At 42.3% G+C, this 20,313-nt stretch overlaps 1 protein-coding gene across 2 annotated transcripts; it reads right to left on the reverse strand.

Moving 5' to 3' along the window:
• Window positions 1–1,112: 1,112 nt before the first annotated feature.
• LOC112398855 (guanylate-binding protein 4-like) lies at window positions 1,113–19,381 on the reverse strand. Of its 2 annotated transcripts, XM_024743622.1 has the most exons (12): window positions 19,249–19,374; window positions 17,903–18,033; window positions 15,615–15,810; window positions 12,295–12,422; window positions 10,360–10,469; window positions 9,959–10,155; window positions 8,328–8,573; window positions 7,178–7,458; window positions 5,724–5,936; window positions 3,740–3,842; window positions 3,219–3,412; window positions 1,113–2,345 (listed from the first exon to the last, which is right to left on the reverse strand). In XM_024743622.1, the coding sequence occupies exons 3-12, from the start codon at window positions 15,802–15,804 to the stop codon at window positions 2,106–2,108; spliced, it is 1,902 nt and encodes a 633-aa protein (XP_024599390.1). In that variant the 5' UTR covers window positions 15,805–15,810; window positions 17,903–18,033; window positions 19,249–19,374; the 3' UTR covers window positions 1,113–2,105. The 2 variants fall into 2 exon arrangements, with proteins under 2 accessions (XP_024599390.1, XP_024599391.1); XM_024743623.1 differs by lacking the exon at window positions 17,903–18,033 and having other exon boundaries at window positions 19,249–19,381.
• Between the last annotated feature and the right edge of the window lie 932 nt (window positions 19,382–20,313).

Below are 20,313 nucleotides of genomic sequence, written 5' to 3' on the forward strand. Positions count from 1 at the left end.
GGAATTATAAGCAGTTTATTCTAAGTACAAGCGTCAAGCATTAGACAGCTGGGAAGAATTCCTAAATTGCTGCGTTGAGCTTGAAGAGAAAATTTCCTTTGAAATCACCATCTTTATAAACCTGAGTATTTAGAGAACATTTTAGCCAACATCCCAGGGGACGTTTTATCTGTAAATAAATTAGGGACTAGAATTTCCAGGCCTCACCGAGAGCCCCAAATGACGAGAAAATTAAGATGCACATCTTATACTTTTTGTTTCTGGCTGTAATAAGTAGATTTTTCCTGTTGAGCTGGCATGTTATTTCTAGTAGTGTTTAATACTTTCATTCTGGGACTTCCCTGGTGGCGCAATGCTTAAGAATCCACCTGCCAATGCAGGGGACGCTGGTTCGAGCCCTGGTCTGGGAAGATCCCACATGCTGAGGAGCAACTAAGCCCGTGTGCCACAACTACTGAGCCTGCGCTCTAAAGCCTTGGAGCCACAACTACCGAGCCCATGTGCCACAACTACCGAAGCCCGTGCACCTAGAGCCCATGCTCCGCAACAAGAGCAGCCACCACAATGAGAAGCACACACACCGCAACTAAGTAGTCCCCACTCACCACAACTAGAGAAAGCTCGCACGCGGCAACGAAGACCCAATGCAGCCAAAAATAAATAAATAAATAAATATCCTGCATGCTGCGACTAAGACCTGGTGCAGGCAAAATAAATAAATAATAAAATAAATGTAAAAAAAAAAAACTTTCATCCTGTCATGGGCACTTTTGCATTCCATGTATTATTATTTCTGATTTTAATAACTATTTATTTATGTTTCAATAAGCAAGAATTCGTAGAAAATATAAAAGGCACAGAAGAATGTGTCATGCAAAGTTAGTTATCCTCTCATGTCTTACCTCAAATATGCAGGTCCATTCCTGTTATGTTCATTGATACCAATTTCTTTTGTATTTTCCAAAGATAGATGATAATATATGCATACACTCATTATTATTATTATTATTTATTTTTATTTTTTGGTACGCGGGCCTCTCACTGTTGTGGCCTCTCCCGTTGCGGAGCACAGGCTCCGGATGCGCAGGCTCGGCGGCCATGGCTCACGGGCCCAGCCGCTCCGCGGCATGTGGGATCTTCTCGGACTGGGGCACGAACCCATGTCCCCTGCATCAGCAGATGGACTCTCAACCACTGCGCCACCAGGGAAGCCCCCTCATTATTTTTTTAAATTGGTAATACAACTATACACACTTTCTGCACCTTGAGATTTTCTCATGTTAGCACAAATAAGCGTTTCCCTTTCCATTTCAGTGACTGTAGAGTATTCCTTTGTAAGTGTGTCTCAGGATTTACTTCACAAGTATGTGACAGAAAGACTTGAAAGTTGTTTCCAATCTTCTGGAATTACAACAATCCTTCAACAAATATACTACTACACAAGCCATTTTCAACTTGGGTAAATAAATCTGTAAGATAAATTCCTAAATGTGGACTTCTGTATCAGCAGTATTTGCATTTAAATTTTTGGTATATATTTGCATCAGTTTGCACTCTCCCTAGCAAATATCAGAGACTGCCAACTTCCTGGAACTCTTGCTAGCTGGTGCCCTGTCCAAACTGTACTTCCTGGCCCATCTGAGAGGTGACACAGGTACCTCCTAATTTTACCTTGTACATCATTTATCATCAGTAAAGTTGAACACATTTATTCTCTTGGTATATTTTCGCACATTTAAAGTATTTTGTTTGTTGCTCTTTCCTCACTGATTTATAAGGGCTCCTTATAACTTAATGAATTGATCTCCATGACTGTATCATAGATTGCGACTGTTCTTCCTCTTACCATTTGGTTTTTTGCTCTTCTTAACACTTTTCTATAATTAATCATTATCCTCCAACTTGTTTTCCATTTCTTTAACTTAACTAATTCTCAAAATTGTTTGTTCTTTTTGCATTTCAGGCCCTGGTAATCACTTTGGTAATTCTCTGGTAATCAGTTTTTATTTTTAAACTCCTCTTCAACAAAACTGTCATGACAACATATTTTAAAAATGAACTACAGTGTTACACTATTAAAACATAAGAAGCCTTTCAAGATATACTTAATAGGGATTCTCAGTCCTTTTCATAGCATAACTGAGAAATTTCACTCCCAGACCAAAAAATTTACGATTCCCAGGTAGTACTGCAACTAATGCCATGCTAGCCACATCAAGGACCTCTGAAACATTTATGGACTTAATATTTTTAGTTATTTCAATGGCTTCCTTTAGTTTTTTTATCTCTTTATTTAACTCTTCAGCTTGCTTTTTAAATCCTTCTGTAAGTAGTTCTTCTTGCATCTGTAAAAAGGAGAATCCCTTTTGAAAATAGCCCAAATCAAGATTTTGTATCAAACAACTACAGCAGATAAGTACGTGTGTCTATTTCTATAATACCTTAGATGCTTTTTGACATTTGTCTAATATTTGCAAATGTTTGGACCTGGGTAGTGAGAGCATCCAGGGTTTAGAGCTTCCCAAGTTCCCTCAACACCATCTCCCTGGGCACAGAAAAGATGGGCCTAGGTCAGACCTGAAAACTACCCCAGGACTGTGTTCCAGCCCTAATAATGCACTTTGGGAGGGAATGTAGGTGAATTCTAAATATTCGTCAGTTTCATTGAGGTAGGATGACCACACATATGTCACAAAAATGGCATTGCTGACTCTCTTTAGGACACTGTCTATCAAACTCCAGGTTGAGACAAAGAACGCATTTACTCTAGGTATTTAAAATGAATCAGGCAGACCTGGAAATGAATGCAGCAAATTTTAGAGCTTTCAGAATCCAGTATTTCATACCAGGCACAATCTGATACTTTCAAGAGCAGATGGAACTATTCCAGGTCTCTGATGGGTGTACCAAAATTTCTAAGGACTCTAGGACTGAGGTGCTATTCACTTGGGGGCAAATGCGAGCCTATAATCACCACAAACAGCAGTCCAGGAGCCTGGGCCATGTTATTTGTATGCTCCAAACCCTAACACTACAGAAGGTGCTGAGTCTTACAGAGGTAAGTCTTCAGCGCGATCCACATCTCTTTGATGTTACAGAGAATCATATGTCTTTGGAATTCCCTCTGGGATCTGACTTAAGGTCAAATTTCTGTTCTTTTATTCCTGAGAGGCTAGCATTTTGTCCATCAGGCCCTGCCAAGGCCCATCCAGACTTACCTTCTGCTTGTGGTTCAGCATTGTTTCCTGCTCTCCTAGAAGGTTTTCTCTTTCCCTATTCATCTTCTCTTCCAGTTGGGTCATGTTTTCCTCGAAGCTTCTCTCTTGTGCCGCCATTTTTTTCTCCTCTTCATTCTGTTTCTCTCTTAGCAGCTGCTGTTCCCTCTCAGCTGCATGCTTCTTGGCACACTCAACTGTTTCACAAGAGTTTTAAAGAGGGAAGAATATAACAGTTATGCTGAGCTGTCACCTCCTTAGCTCAGAGATAAAATGACTTTAAAATGGTGGGAAGAAATCTGAATATTCCTACTATCACATCAGAAAGCATGCTTTAGCGTGTGATGCAAAGGCACTGATTGGATGTACATGCAACCCAAGCTCCCCTGGTTATTTCCAGATGTAGCAGAGAGGCTCCACAGAAGGAGAGGAAGCTCCCGTGTGAGGAAGTGTTTGTTTCCACACCTGCCAAAGGGAAGCACAAGAGCCACCTTTCCCTTTGTGAGCTCAGCCCTCCTCTGTACCTGCCAAGGCCTTGTCCACATCAGTGAAGGCTTTGTCTGCCTGCAGGATGGCTTCCTCTACTCCTGCCTGGGACTGCAGGAAGCTCTGGAGGACCTCATTTGCCTGAGGACACAACAAGGAGCAAAGACTTGTCAGGCGGCAAAAGATGTAGTGTCTTGCTGAGGAAATTATTGTTCAGTAAACCTACAGATTGGACCCTTTAACTTCTCCATCCTTTGTAGGGTCCCAAAATGGTTACAGACGCCAGAATTATGTGCAATTCTACAAACACCCACCCTCCATTGTGTGCAACTCCTATATCTGCACATTGTTTTTCTTCCGACTAATGCTCATCTACTCTTTCTTTATTACGATTTCATTTATGGATACTTCAACTTGTAGCTTCTATCGCCTCTTCCAGGAAGCTTTCCTAAGCTTTATTCTGAGTTTTGAATGACTGCCAAGACCTTACATTTGCCCTATCAGCCCTACCACCTGATGACTGTGTGATCTTAGGCAACTTAGTAAATCTTCCACACCTCATATTTCTCAGTTTTATAGTGAGGATGACAGCAGTACCTAATTCATTTTTGGGGGGGAACTAAATTGATTATCTTGGCAATATGGTAGAGCAGAAAGATCCTGAGCTCTCCTCCCCTCACAGGCACACTGAAGTCACAACTATCTGCAGAACAACCATTGGTGAAAAAGACAGAACCTATCAGAAAAGATCTCCTAAAACTGAAGATATAAAGAAGGAACCACAGTGAGATGGGTAGGAGAGGTGGAGTCTCAATATCGTCAAATTCCATACCCCCGGGTGGGTTGTTCACAATCAAGAGAAAGATTACAACCTCAGAGGTTCTCCCAGAGAAGTGAGAGGTCCGAGCTCCACGCTGGGCGCCGCAGCCAGGGATCCAGCACCAGGAAGACAATCCTCCAGAGCCTTTGGCTCTGAAAGCCAATGGGGCTAACTTTCAGGCGTCCCAGGCGTTCCCAGGCTGTGGGAAATAAAGTCTTAACCCTCAGAGGGTGCACTCTAAATCTCACATGTTCCGGGACCCAGAGAAGAGGCAGTAATTTGATAGGAGCCTGCGTCAGACCTACCTGCTGACCCTGGAGAGTCTCCTAGAGACGCAGAAGGCAACTGCCGCTCACCCCAGAGACATAGACACTGGCAGCAGCCATTTTTGGGAGCTCCTTCTACCACATGGACATTGGTGCTGGCATTCGCCATTTTGGAATATTTCCCCTAGCTTATTAGCCCCAAGACCCAGCCCTGCTCTGGTCCAGTGGTCTGCAGGCGCCAGTGCTGGGATGCTTCAGGCTAAGCAACTAACTGGGCATGGACAGAGCCGCACCCACCAGCAGACCTCCTGAGCCCACCGTCGCCTCTGGACATGGCCTTGCCCACCAGAGGGCCAGGGACCTGGTCCCACTCACCAGGCCACAGGCACTAGACCTGAAAGCCCCAGGGCCCTTTAGCCAGAGACCCTGGGACCCAGCTCTACACACCAGGAGGAAGATACCAGTTGCAATAAAACCTCAGTTTCAGTCTGCAGGGCCAGCCCACCCACTAGCAGGCTATATCCTGCCTTGGGACCAGCTGGGCTCAGGCCTGGACCAACATGAGGCCAACAGAAGCTTCAAGACACCCCAGATCCAGCAGCCCAACTGGCTGTACCCAACTGTGATCCAACACATGCTCTGGGACTCCTGGGCCCTGCAACCGGACTCCAGGATCTGGCTCTGTCCTCCAGAAATCTGGCACTAGCCCTAGGACCTGGCCTCACCCACCAGTGCGCAGGCAACAGTCCTGGGGTCTCCTGGACACTTACTCTGCTCACCAGAAATGCAGCACTAGACCCAGAGCCCCCCGGGGTTCCACAGTCAGCCTCCTTGTGACCAGCAGCCTCTGCACAAAGCAGGACCTGGCAACCAAATGAACCAAAAAGACCCTCTGACTCCAATCTTCTGTTCTTTCCCACTCCCATTACCCCTCACCTTAACTCCTTTCCTGGGAACCAGTTTATAGTCCTGTTCAAACTTGCTCCTTGCTTCTAAGTAGAGACTGTGTCCTCCAGGGACAAAGAAAGTTCCTCCTGAAATACTTGTCATCAAGGATTCTGAAAGCTTCTTAAGCTCAGCCTGACAATGTTTGACAGAGGCCTCTTCATTTTGGATCATGAAAACGTCCTTCTTTTTCTCCATGACGTCCTGTCAGGGAAATATGGGGAAATCCAATAGAAAGAAGCTGTTAGAGGGAAGGTCCAACTGTGATCCTCTTGGAAGAAGTAGTCTGACAGCATCAGGTACATGAGACACAGAATAACAGATGTGGAGTCAGGAGTCTGGTTTTAGTTCCAGTTCTGACAAACTCTTTGTGTGATTTGTATGAAGTCCCTTAAATCCCCTGGGCTCGGTCTCAACATGTGTGCAATGATGCGGTTGGCAGAGGCAAACTACTACTTCTAACAGTAGTAGCACTAATAGTGATCCATCCATCAACAATGAAATAATGAAAGTACAATTATGAATGGAAGTAGGGTTTCCTCTTCAAACTTGGGTGCTATGGATAAAAATATGTACATAGCAAATCAACTTCCTACTAATGAATTAAATATACACTGAACAGAGTTTTGAACTCTTTTTGAATTCTTGTTTCATTGAGGATTTGAGTGTGTGAAATTATAGCAACAGAAATTTTTTTGCTTGTACTTCTAAATTACAATTGAGCTGGTTTTACTCTGTATGTACTAAGAGATCTTTGTAAATTATAGGATGGTCAAGGGAGACTGAAAGTCAAACTTTCAGTGAAGGTGCCAATGGTAAGCAGAATTATGATCTCCAGGAGTTCTCTCTGCTGGTGTCCACACTCCGCAGAGTTCCTAGACTTCTGAAGATGATGAACAATTATTCTGTGTTTAGACTACATTACATGGAACAGGTTGACTTTAAGAAATGGAGATTACCTAGGTGGGCCTTACCTAATCACAAGCCCCTTAAAAGATGTTTTCTCCAGTTGGTGGCAGAAGAGGTAGTCGGAGAGATTAGAAACAAAAGAAGGAAACCGTGCACCACTGCTGGGTTGAAGATGGAGGGGGGTTCCCCAGAGCGTCCATGTGAGTACCAAGCCCACTTGAACCTTGTTTTCAGCTATGGTACACGGAGCAGAACACTCATAGACCCTGGGCTGGTATCTGACCTGAAGAACTATAAGCTAATAGATGTGTGTTGTTTCAAGCTGCTAAGTACAGTGTAATTTGTTTTGCCACAACAGAAACTAAAAGCCCAACTTTTAGAAAAGAGATGGACTGTAGCCTGTAGAGCCCTATCACTCACTAGAATCTAAACTCCTTATATGATGAGAAGCACATGAACCATGGTGTCAAAGGGGGGAGTCTAGGTATCATTCCAGAAGAAAGGAATCAGGAAGGATATATTCCAGAGCGCATTACCACCAGCTTCTTCTGGAATGTCTGCTTGTCATCCTTGAAGGAGCGCCCCAAGAAGATTGCAATGGCTTCCGTCTCACAGGCTGCGTGCACCTCCAGAATCTCCTGGAGCGTGTCCGTGGGGAGCCTCAGTCGCTGGGCCATCTGCTCACTGTAGTGGTCGGCTGCCTTCTGCACGGCCGCTGAGTTCTCACGCTCGGCCAGAGTTATCACTGCGTTCTCCAAACAAGGAACTCCTCCACTGTTGATGGCATCTATGTAGGCCACCACCAGAGTCCCCAACCCTGATTGAGACATGATATTTATGAAATGGAGAGAGAATTCTCACCTGTTTTAATAGCTTTAGAGATTAGCATTCTAAAAATCACTAAAATTTTATTGAATTTGAAGTTTTCTTTTCTTCTATCTATTCTTCTCCTCATTTTCTTCATTCTTGTAGCCTCCTCCTTTTTGTTCTATGAATCCACTTCTTTATAATAACATTACTGTGTCTCCTATTCACTCTACCTTTTATGGTTCTCAAATTCATCCCATTACAATATTAGCCAGATGATTTCAAACGATATGCTCAAGGGTCTCCCAGAACACTTTTCCCATTTTTATAAAATAAACCTGTAAGTAAATTACATTACTTGTGGGCACTATTTGTAAATGAAAATGTCATCAAGAATTTCAGGGCAGTGACACAAACATTAAACCAAGCAGGGCCCATCTCAGCACATTACACTGTGACTGTCCAGGTTTCATGTCCGTGAAGCCAGCCCTGTACATAAGATTGTATTTACATTTGTTTCTCAGACTCTCAATGAGCTTACATGGATTCATGGACTACTATTCATTTTCCGATTCATGTAAATTCACAAAATATCTTGCATATCCTCACTCGAAACACTTATCCCATCAGACACCTCATCACCATGAAGATTTCAATCTTTAAATTTTACATCATTAGTGTAATACTTTCATGAGATTTGGTAGCCTTACATAGGCCTCTTTTAATGAAGAAACATGCATTTACATGTGTTGCATGAACATACATCTTTCCAAGTTACACAGAGAAGAAATCACAATTGCTGACAAACCCAGAGTGCAAGCACAACTTCATCACACACACTGAACCACAGAGAGACATGCTGTAGCAAAGGAGACTCACCTGCCCCTGTGACAGTGATTCTTTCTCTTAGGGTCTTGGGTTTTGCATGGGTAAAGATATATGAGCAGAAATGGTTTGATTGCTTCTGGAAATTCTCATCCAGTTGGTTATCTGGCACTTCCTCAATATGGAGTAATAATGTTTTGTCACTTGTAGGCCGGTCAAAGACAAAGCACTTTCTTTTTGGAAAAAACTTCCTGATACATTCTCTGGGCATGTTGGAATTTTGGATTTGGGGATTCTTGCCTGCAGGAGTGGAAAGAGAGCAATCACTGAAGGAACAGCTTTCAGGTGAGGGGGCTGAGGACTTTCATTTCTGTGGATCTTTGCATCACTGTAACTACTGTGCCTGTGTATCTCCTATTATTGAATCACGCAAATCAACCTTATGCTAATCTATTCAGGACATGGAAAGTCCCCCGCCTCCCGCTTTATTTTTGTACAGAGCTAAGAGTGAAGGAAGTACTTCTGAGGAGGAAGGGGAGGAATCCATTCCAAGTGAAGAAACGACTGATTATTTTCCTTACCCTTCCGTGGCGTGCGGTGGATCAACTATTTATTAGATGTTTCTTGAATGATAGACTAATCCAAGAAATTGTCATAAATATTTTTCTGACATTATAGTCCCCATGTCAGAAATGGCATGTAATGTAATGTAATGTCAGTAATGTAATGGTAGACATAAAGATCTGTATGATATTGCTGAGAAAATAACCCGTGGAAGAAAAATGATACTCAGGACAGTAAAGAGAAGATTTATATATCAGAGTAAAAACGTACACATACTATAAATATGTTTGGAGATTACTTTGGCATACACCATCTCACGGTAAGGTTAGCCTAAATGAAACTAGGAGACCTCATCCATCCTCTGCGTCATTTTACATTGGACGTGGCTATCATACAAAGGGATTCTGGGCATATATCAGTAGTTCAACAAATATTTCTTGAAACAAAGAATAAATGATTAAATTTAAAAATGAATATTGCTTCTAGGTACCACCCATTATCCTCTCTGCTAAAATAATCTGAGTAACTAATTTGTTATATTAACATGACATATACGGGGTTAGGTTCTAGAATGAAGAGTGTGATACTATGAGGAAGAACATATTATGGGTCTGACAGTCTTACTGGAAGGTCATGGCAATGCTTTTTTTTCTGAACTCTTTATTGTATAAATAGCCTATCTATCAATATGAAGGATGTAGCCACGTATGCTGGTAAGATACACTGTGTTAAAGGTATTTCAAAAATTAGTTCTTTTGTTTATCTTGTGATTCTGTGTTTCCAATTTGATGGATTATATTTCTCAAATAGGAAAGGAGAAGCACTTAGACTTAATATGTAATATAAGTATGTGAGCCTTTTTTTCCCATGGTGTCCATTTTTCTAAAATCATTTGGTCTAATATTGGATTATAAATGTCCTCTGTGAGCTTAAGCTCTGGTCACTGGGGTTTTCCCAGTAACAATAGTGACTGAAGCCACACCCACCAGTCATTCACCAAGCACCATTAGCATGGCCTCAATCCAACCCCAAATCAAGAGTGACATCAAGTGCTGAATGTCAGAGCTCTGTTGATCCCATCTCCTACTGAACCTTCCCCCACCCTGGCCCTACTCTGATACCTGGAATCAACTTCAAGGCATTCTCCAAGTACTCATCTTCAGTGATGGGGTATCCATCTAACTCCAGCTCCAGCATGAAATCCCGTACAGCCCAAACAAAGTCTGGAAAGAAACTCACAAACTCGGCTGAGTTCTGTACTTCATCAGAGCTGGCAGAAGATGTTATCCTGATTAGCTCTGTTAGTTCAGTCACGTAGCTGGGATCTTAGCTAAGGAACGAGAAGTGCCCTCCAACACAATTTCCAGATCTCAACCCCAAACAAGTTTTATCAACATTCCCTTTTGCTCCATTTTCCCTTCTCATCAGCCATGAGAAAGGAGCCATGGGAAAGAAGAAACAGTGTCAGTTGCTATTCCCATAAACTCAATGAAACATGGTGCTTCAGTTCCTGGAAGGATACTGCAGCTGCTCCAGGGCCTGGTGGTTGATGGTGTTCATGCTGTTGTAGACAAGGATGCTGCTCAGAAGCACGGCCAGGGCAAAGATCCACGAGTCATTCTTGGAGTCACCCTAGAAAGTACATTGCATCAGGGGACTGAGGACACCCCTCCTCATTCTCTCATTCAGTTGTTCATTTACTATAACAGCTGTCCTGTAACTCAATAGTAAGGCAAATAACATAAATTTTCAAGACAGTGCTAAACGCAAATCTTTCTGGTGTTGACACTGACACCTCTCAGGGCCTCGGTTTCGTTAGCTGTTAACAGAAGGGAGCGACGTGAAATGTGTCAACTGTTTAATACAGTGCCTGGAACACAGAAGTTATGCAGTAATAAGTGGGCCATGATTCCTTTGCACTTTTTTTCTTGATCATGGGCTATATTAGGGACTAGTGCTATTCAACTAAATTCATCATCTATTCTTTGTGCATTTAGAAAACAGCAGATACTGCATCTGCTTGTGTGGATATAGAGTTTCATATGAGAGTCCCTGCCCTAGAGAGATGGATGGGGCAGATATACCTGGGAACATTTAAATACATTCCAGATGATAAACCGCCAGGCATGGAACCAAGTATTATAATGTAAAAGACAAAGGGGCAATTCCAAAAAAAAACAGAAAAAGTACTCTGTGCATTCAGAGCAAGAAGTAAATATGTCTGACAGTGATACGATGGTATTAAGACAAAAATAGCTGGGCTTTAAAGATTTGACAGAATGTGGATGTGTGGAGCTATAGGGATCACGCAGGTAGAAGGACCCACCGAAGCCGATCACAACTGCCAGAAAGTGTGGTCATATAGAGGTATTATAAGGTTACTTTATTTGACTGAAGTAGTGGTTACCCGTGTGGTAATAGATGACGAGGCTGAAAATGTGATTCAGGACAAGTCATGAGTGACTTTGGAATAGATTATATATGCTACCAAAATACACTACATGTAGTAAGGACAGCAAGTAGTTCCGCTCTATCAGTTTGCAATTTGGCGTGCTTTAGTTCCCTGACAAATGCAGTTAGATAACAAGAAGAAGACTATACAAACTAAAATCTAGTAGGAATCAGTAGACCATCTTGGGCTGACACTGAGGTGATTATTGAATATTTTAAATCTGGATTTTAAAATTCACAATTTCTTGATGCATGCCCCAACCCTTGCCTGCAGTGATGAAAGCCAAAGATTCACTGCTACTACTTTAATTTAGACGCAGATTAATATAAATAAGGAGAAAAGACTGATTGCAAGTGACACTGTGAAGACAAAATACCTACTATTATCCCATTTACATTTTTATAGTGGGTCTAGCTCATGTTTTTATAGAATTCATTGAAGGATTCATCTTCAGAGCCCCGAAACTCAGAATAAAATGTTCCTGGTATAGTGGAAGCTTTTCTGGAGAATTTAAAAATAGTTTATTCACTGAAAAGATATTTTCATGATTCCTACCTCTAACCCCATATACCTTAACCTGTAGAGCCAGTGGACTCCATGGATTATAGCTTCTACCAGGATGTCTTCCTGAACCTGAACAGCTGGGGTAAGGTCTCACTTTTTTTGTCCATGGCTCCCTGTACTGATAAGACTGCATATTTCTTACCTTCCCAACTCAGCTCTGGGCCCATACCTCACTCACTGTGATAGAAAAGCCCTGGAATTCAGATGCCCAATAAATATTTGTTAACTTGTATCTTTCACCCCACTGTTAAAAATAAGGCGATCTATCCCCAATAACGAAAGTATTGATCTTATTAAGGAATAAATTCAAGGTAAGAGATTTTAGCCTCATTATTCTTAATTGGATTTGCAGTTTATAGGAACATGTTATAAAAGTTGAATTGAGGTGGGAAATTGAGGCACCAGTGGAGTATCAAGAGCTTACTGGACTCCCCGCCTTACCTTTTCCACATCACCCAGGCCCTCGGTGTCCAGAAGGACCAGGGTGTGGCTCTCCTTGGAGGGGTGGGGCACACACCACATCCAGATGCCCTTAGTTTCAGACCTCACTGTGGAGCCCAGACGGAAGCCTGCAAAGAAAGAGGAGAAAGCAGCTCACAGTAAGAGCAGATAGTCCAGGCTGCCCAGCAGTTACTTTGGGTAAACTTGTCGGAAGGTGAGTGCCTGTCTCAGAGGAAGGTGCTTCCATTTCAACAAGGACAGAAAATCCAACCTCTGTACACATTCAGAACCTTCTCAAGAAGCACTTTGTGTCCCCTATTCACCTCCTAATATTAATGGCTCAAACTGTGTCACATTCCAGAAATAATGTTAGCTCTATTAACCTTTCTGTATTTATCTGCCACTGAAGAGCTCCCTTCTCCCCAACATTCTGATGGACTTTTGCCAGTGAGAGGTACCAGCAGGAGATCAGAAGTCAGCCTCCTGTTCCCCTGGCTTCCACCCTGGTGAGCCACAGTGTCCCAGTGTCTCTGTTCCTCTACTTTGGTCACATGTCCTTTCATTTAGCTCCAACCGGTAACTCTGGTCTCTGCCACATTCTGGAATCTACACATTGCCTCTTCACGCTACAGGAGTTATAAAGGCTACCTGGCCATTGTTCCTGCCACTCTCTGGCTACTCTGTACCTTCATTGGTTCCCTCTGGCCTGCTGGTGCCCTTGTAATTGTCCCTGCATTAAACATCTTCAGTTATCTTTAAATGGATTATCTGTGTCCTTTCGGGACGTGGACTGATAGATCAGCTTTTTTAGTTTCTTTTCCTCCACTTCCTCCTTGTATTTTCCTCATTTCTGTTCTCGTCTTCAAAAAGGGATGAATTCTTTGTTCACTGACTCACGTGGTGATATAATAGAAGGGAAAGCAGAAAAGACCTGTGAGAACTGCTTGCTTTTCTTTCCAAAGGCTTGAGCCCACAGGGGAAGAGGATATGAGGTATATGCCTTGGAAGCTGCAGGTAATGGATCTTGTCCAACAGTCCAAGATTTTGACCATATGCCATATGCCAATGCTCCCTTCAACTGAGAATGGAAATGGATATGATGAAATACCTAGGGGAGCATTGTTCAGCATGGCTCAGGCCCCTCAACTGCCACATCCTGTGCGTTCTGCTCAGAGAGGGTATAAGACCTGAGATGATCTGCACTCTTCTACATCGTGATGGGATTTGACTGCTTGCTGATTAATACAGAAAAATCTGAACTTTCCCAGGTAGAAAAGGCAAGGTGTAACTGGAGCTCATCAGTGCAAGTTATGTGAGGTGAAGAACAGGCAAGAAGTCATCACAAGGAGAAAGAGTAGTGACTTGGTTCTGCTCGCCGACTTTGGGTGCTAACTTTGCTTGTTTTTGTTCTTCCTGTAACATGACTGGGGTGGTGAGTCACAATTCAGGTGTTTTAAAACAAAACTAGGTTAGGTATTTCCTCAGTAAGGGAAATCACCTCCTTGTTACCTGATGTAATCTCAAGTAGAAAAACAAGAATGTTGTTGAAACCCCTTGTATGTATCTTTTTCTTAGAGTTCTCCAATCTTTAATCCCTCCAAAAATGACCCATTTATTAATTTAGACTGTCAAGGAAAAGTGTCCTCCCTGATTGGTGATCAAGTTCCTCTCAAAGAAAGACAAACATAAAATGTTTTGTTTGAAGCCAATAAGAGATTGCAAAGCAAAAAAAGAGAGAGGGAGAAAGAAAGAAAAAAGAGAGATGGGGGAGAGAGAGATACAGAGACAGAGATAGTTTGAGGGAGAGAGACAATGAGATATTCCCAAGGATCCTTAGAGTTTAGTGGACTGAGGTTCTACCCACTAATTGTGCTGAGCCGCTGGGCCACAGAGGAAGGCATTAAGAAAGAAATGGTGTGTGGTCTTCTTAGAACTGCCCAACAGGACATAGACGGATTGTCCTAAAAATCAACAAGAAACAAGTCAGGCAACTTGGTAGGAAAAAAAAAAACCCTTTTGAAATAGGAAATGCAAATAGCAAATATGTGATAAGGTGCTTAAGCTTATCTGTAGTGAGGCAAATAACATGCAACTACACAGACACCAGATCACCAAAAGTTAAAAAGTGTTTTTACCAAAATGTTGTAAGGATGTGGATAATTCTAAATTACTGCTAATAAGCATATAAACTGACAAAAAGCATAAAAGGCTTTAAATGTTTGATAAAGCTTAAAAGGTTTAAAAAGCTTAAAAGGTTTGATATTATCTAGAAAGGCTGAAGACATAAATACTTCTTGATTCAGCAATTCCACTTCTGGGTATAACATAAGGAAGTTAGTGTACACGCGCACCAGGATATAGATGGAAGAATAATCATGAGAACACCATTTGTTGTTCATCAGCAACAAATGGATGAATAAATTGTGGTATCCTCTGTCAGTTGCAAAGTACAAGCGAGTGAAAATAATTGCAGACACATATGACAAGCTAGATGAACCTCATAAACTTCTTATTGAGAATATGAAGCAAGATCCCAATGAATATCAGAATGAAGTTCCCTCTATAAATATTAAGGTATTTTTAAGAAATGTTTACATAGATTGTAAAACCATGTTTAAATAGGAAGAGCGAAAGAATGCACCATGAAAATCAAAACATTGGTGAGCTCTAGGAGGGTGTGAGAGGGTGTGATTTGTGCTTTGGAGTGTTGGTGATGTTTTATTTTTTGATCTGGGTGGTGATTGAACAGATGATCGCTTTTATCAACTTTATTATATGTATATATATTTTTATGCACTCTTCCATATGTTTTAGAGCTCACGTATTACAAAAGACTAGTTAGACAAAGAGAAGGGGTATCGTTTATCAAAGTTTTGCTGTGAAATTAAGCCAAAAAGAATGCATGAGATATGGAATATAGGGATTTTACTGTCTGTTCTTCCTTCCATCCCTTTTTAAAAATAAGACATGTTGAACAATATTTGTGTGCTGCTTGGAATGACTCTGGTTTAAAGCCAAAGTGAGGAAGGAGAAAGGAAGGGAATAACTGTTGAAGATGAGCCCCTGAGCAGATGGCAATGGATCAGGACGAATGAGGTGGCTGTTTCCATGGGGTTGGGGACACTTGATTACTGGACAAAAGAGTGAACACTGTGGGGAGATGGGTTTGAAGTTATAAATTTGGTGGTGAGAATCTGAAGTTTTCTTCAGTGGGAGGGGTTAGGCTCTTTCTTAACATGACATTAGAGGAGGATGATCCACAGCCTGTGTTACCACTGCTTCCAAGAAAATGGTCTTGAACAACACTAAACGACACTCACCGTGGTTCTGCCCTGCCAGGCGGTTCATCAGGAAGGATTTTCCCGTCCGATACAGCCCTACAATGGCCACCACCACCACAGGCTGAGAAATCTGGTCAAGAATCTTCAGTGCTTTTGGATTTACTGTCAGCTGATTGTTCTGGTTTTCCACCAGACGGATGGGGTCCATTATGGTGGATCCAGACGCCATGGGAAGCTGTAACCCAGAGGAATGACTCAGTAAAACACAAGATCCACAAGTTATCTCTCACGATGCACATCAGGCTTCTGCATTTGGAACTTATATATCAATTTCCTATGTTTTGTGTGCTTCTAAAAGGTAAGTATTTAGCCTAGTGTGACAAGGTCTGTACAGATACATTATGTACATCGTCTTATTGGTCCTTACATGAACCCTAAAGCAACCTTATCCATGTGACGCATACAGTGAATAGAATGAGAGAACAAAGCATTGATGATGGAGCCATGAGAACACTAACATTTTGGGGGTATGCAGAGGCAGAATGGAACATGAAGGAGATGAGGAGTGACCAGAGACGATTTCTGGAGTTCCAGAATGATTTGGTCACTCGTTAACTGCACAAACATTTATTGAGAACCTACCATGTGCTGGAGATTGTTTTAGGGGATCAGTATCAAACAGTGAACAAAATGGGTACAAATCCCTGCTTCATGGAGATCTAATCTAGTGGAGAAGACAGATAATATAGAAAGTGGAAAAGCAAAATACATGTATGTATATTAGAGGATGGTAAATGATCAGAAGGAAGTGAGAGGGAATGGTGTTTAGAGTGTTGGGGGTTGAATTCACATAGAATTGAATCAGGGAAAAACTTGCCAACAAAGGAAAAATGAATGTGATTGGTGACCTTGATGAGGATAGATGCACTGAATCGGTGGGAACAGGCTGGAAGAGGAGTTACTGTGAGGGAAAGGAGACACAAAGAATGCAGCTCTCCCTCAAACACAACAGGACAGACCTTAAAGGTACCTAACAAAGTTGTGCATGCAAGAATGAATTTATTAACTGAAATTACAGGACATTTCTTATTATTTAAGCTGACAGGGAAGAAAGGCAAGCAACCAGGGTGTTTTAAGGTCTGCCTACATATTTTCCAGTCTCACATCTGGGCCAGGCTCTACTTTAAATGATTTCATCACAATGATTGGGTGTTTCATGATCTCAAGAGACAGACAGCAGTCAGAGAGTTTTAACTGTCCGTTTATTTTCTCAGACAATACTAAGCAACATCCACATGTTCCCATACTTTACTAGCTGTGTGATGAATGGAAAGATTAATTTCTCTGTGCCTCAGATTTCTCTTCTGTAAAATGGTAACCCTAAAAGTAAAAGTCAGTGTGTCATTAGGGTCATTCGGAGGGTTAAATATCTCATAGTGCTTACAATGCTCTTAAAATTATGCTGGTACCTAGTAAGTTCTATATAAGTATTGTTTTAAAATTAAGTGTCTCTGAAGACAGAGAGGGTAATTTCTGAATGAAAGTGGAGGATTAACTTTGGCCTTAAACAGTGACACTTCCCTCCCTGGTTGCAAGCAAGTGGGAAGACACAGCCCATGAGGAAGATGAGCAGGTAGGGGAGGACCAGTGATAACAGCTGAGAAGTGATAACATGGATGGAGGGAGAGACAGGCTGGAGGAACTCAGAGCTGCCCTGGGATGTCCAAGTACAGGTTCTGGAGTCCGGCTGCCAGGGTTCAAACCGGAGGGTTTAAGTCACTTATTGTCTGTTGAGACCTTGAAAAAGGAAGTTACCTCCATAGCCTGCATTTTCTTATCAGTTTATAGGTAAAGCAACAATTCTTGCCTGATTCATTACTGTATAGCTGGTAACAGATAGGCTATCAATTATGAAAAAAGAATTTTCCTGGATTCATGTACTATTTCAATAATCAGCAATTAGGCATTGCGTTATAAAGTGTCAATGAATTCTGTAAGCTGCAAATTGCCAAGAAATATAAGGTACTGTATCTAAAATCTTTTTATTAGAAAAAACATGAATTTATTTAACAGCCTTCCTCTGTACAATTTCTTTTCATTTTCTATAGTGGATTGGGAGCAGAGATGGGGAGTAAAACATGACCTTTTACAACTGTGTTATGTGTTAATTAATAAAGGGAAACCTGGGGAATTCTCTGGCGGTCCAGTGGTTGAGACTCCGAGCTCTCACTGAGGAGGGCGCTGGTTCCATCCCTGGTCAGGGAACTAAGATCCCACAAGCTCGGGCTATGCCCCACCCATCCCCATCCCAAGGAAACCTCACTCACATGGAGTCAGCAGGCCAGAAGGGGGACGTCTCATGCAGAACTACTGCCTGGAGGTCAGTTACAGGAAGAATTGTCAATTACAGACCCCGGGGGAAAATCTTCCACCGGAAGGAGTCATCAGTGATAGTCCCCTATAGGAAAAGGTGTACATTACATCTCCTACAAGAATTGACTACCCGGCAACTCAGTCAATGAGAATCTGTCATCACCCTGAACTCTGACTTTTTACAAACCAACCTTCCCAGCCCCTTCCTTTTCTCTATAAAATAATGTTCTTTGTTGGACTTGCCTATGGCTTTTTCTATAGTTTGCTTGTCCCAAGTTGCAATTCCTCTGCTATTCCCGAATAAACTCACTGTTGCTGGTAAAATAACTTTTATTTTTAAGCTGAATAGCTATAAGCAAGAGAAATTGTAGAGCTTATTTCTGAGATTGAATATTGATAAAGCTTTGTGTAAGTCAATGAGTCTACAAAGATTCTTTTTTAATTCAAAGTATACTGAGGTACCAAAACCAGAAGCTTTTAACTTCAAAACTAAAAAGTGGAAAAGAACAGTGCTACTAGACGGCAGAGGCAATCAACAGTTTCCAAAGGTTACTGTTCAGGAGAATTATCTAAAGTGATAGTTAACATACCCCAATCCCTGTATTTTCAGCAAGTACCAGAAATTATTCTGATGCGATTAATGTTTGGGCCACACATGAAAAACAATGTATGATAAACAAACATGATTAGACCTTAACAGTTATTAATCGGTTTTTTTTAGTGAGAGTGAGATTGAATTATTCCGTATAATACAGTTCTGTAGTATTCGGATAATCAAATGTTAAGACAAAAATAATGCAGGGTCAGTTTAGGATTTAAATTGTCTCTACGTCAAGTACCATCTTTTCCCTGTTTCTCCAGTGCCCAGCGCGGCGCAGTCAGGATGTGTCCGAGGAGGGGAGGAGGGGCTAGAGGAAGGGACCGCACTCAGCCCCCCTGCAAGGGGCCGGGGGTTTGGGCCTTCAATTCTGAAAAGTATTTCAGCCCCCTTTCCTCAGAAGATATAGCATGCACTCCTCCCTCTCCCATGCAGGGCTTTTTGCTGCAGCCCTGCGTAGATGCTCGAGGAGGAGCTGCGCATCCCGGCGACACGCCTGGCAGCCGCCCCGGATCCAAAAGGAGACGCTGAGCTGCCCAAGCAACGCGCCCACCGGGGCGCACGCCCACCGGGGCGCACACGCTCCGCGCGACGCTGGCCTCCGCGGCCTCCCCTCCTGCAGTGTGGAACCTGCGCTGGGGGATTTATTGCTGTTATTTAATGGAAATGTGCTTGGAAGGTAAAGTTTAGCAGCAAACTTACGTGGCGCGGTTGCGGCCGGGGTCAAGTTAGCTGCTCCGGCTCGCCCCTGGGGTTCCTCCTGCGTCTGGCTCCTCTGGAAACCGACTCTTATTTAGAAGCTGAAAAGCCAGCAGATTATCAAAAGCCATTCCGTTATGGGTTGGGTTTATGAGAAACAGTATCGAAAGCGAAAGGACATAAGGACACGGCTTTTTTTTCTTTCTTCCTTTAATGGAAGCAGGAACCCGAATGAAGTCGGGGAAAGACAGGGAGACAGGGATTCCTCCACACCTGGCTGGGTAAACCCAACTTTGTCCCTTCTCCACAGGTGGCTTAGGTGTCCTTGACCCCATGGTGAACGTGGTCCAAATAATGGTAGGATGAAAGAGTTCAACAGACTGTCTCTCAGGGGCGTCTTTGTGAGAGAAGAGGTTTCTTTATTAATTTTTCTTCACTTGAAAAATGTTTCATTTGTTCATTTCCTTTCTCTTTCCTTTTTAAAAAAGTGTTGTTTTTTTTTAACCGCGGTGATTTTTTTTCCTTAGTAAGAAAATTACGTGTGTGTATAAAGTCCATGATTTTATAGCCCAGACATATTCACTATTATTTTGTTACAGTTCTTTTTTTTTCTTTTCCTTTCTTTTACTAGGGTGCATCCAGATTTGGGGGTTGGGGGTTGGGGGGAGGACTGTTTATAATTTGAGGGTGGATGCAAATTTGGGGGTTGAGAGTTGATTCAGATTCCTTCCATCCTGTTCTGTATCCTTTAAGGCATTGTACTTACCTACAACTTAAAAACTTGACTGCTGCTGTTAAGGAACCAGGCTCTTTTGCTCGAGGAGCTGCAAGCCAAAACACTGAGACGCTGAGGTTTGCAACAGGGAAAAATTTTATTTGTGAGGCAACCCAGTGAAGAGGCAGGAGAACAAGTCTCAGGTCTGCCTCCCAGAAGGAGAGGTGTTTGGAATACTTAGGGGACAAAGAAGCAAGGTGGTCTTAGACCTTGGGGAAAGGTGATCGGAGGTAGGTGAAAGGCGAGGTAATTGGAGTTCTGTGCAGGCTTATCTGAGTTGCATGCTTCTTCAT

The sequence above is a fragment of the Neophocaena asiaeorientalis genome, unplaced genomic scaffold (genome assembly GCF_003031525.2).
Source record: "Neophocaena asiaeorientalis asiaeorientalis breed wild unplaced genomic scaffold, Neophocaena_asiaeorientalis_V1.1 scaffold317, whole genome shotgun sequence".
NCBI classification, from domain to species: domain Eukaryota; kingdom Metazoa; phylum Chordata; class Mammalia; order Artiodactyla; family Phocoenidae; genus Neophocaena; species Neophocaena asiaeorientalis.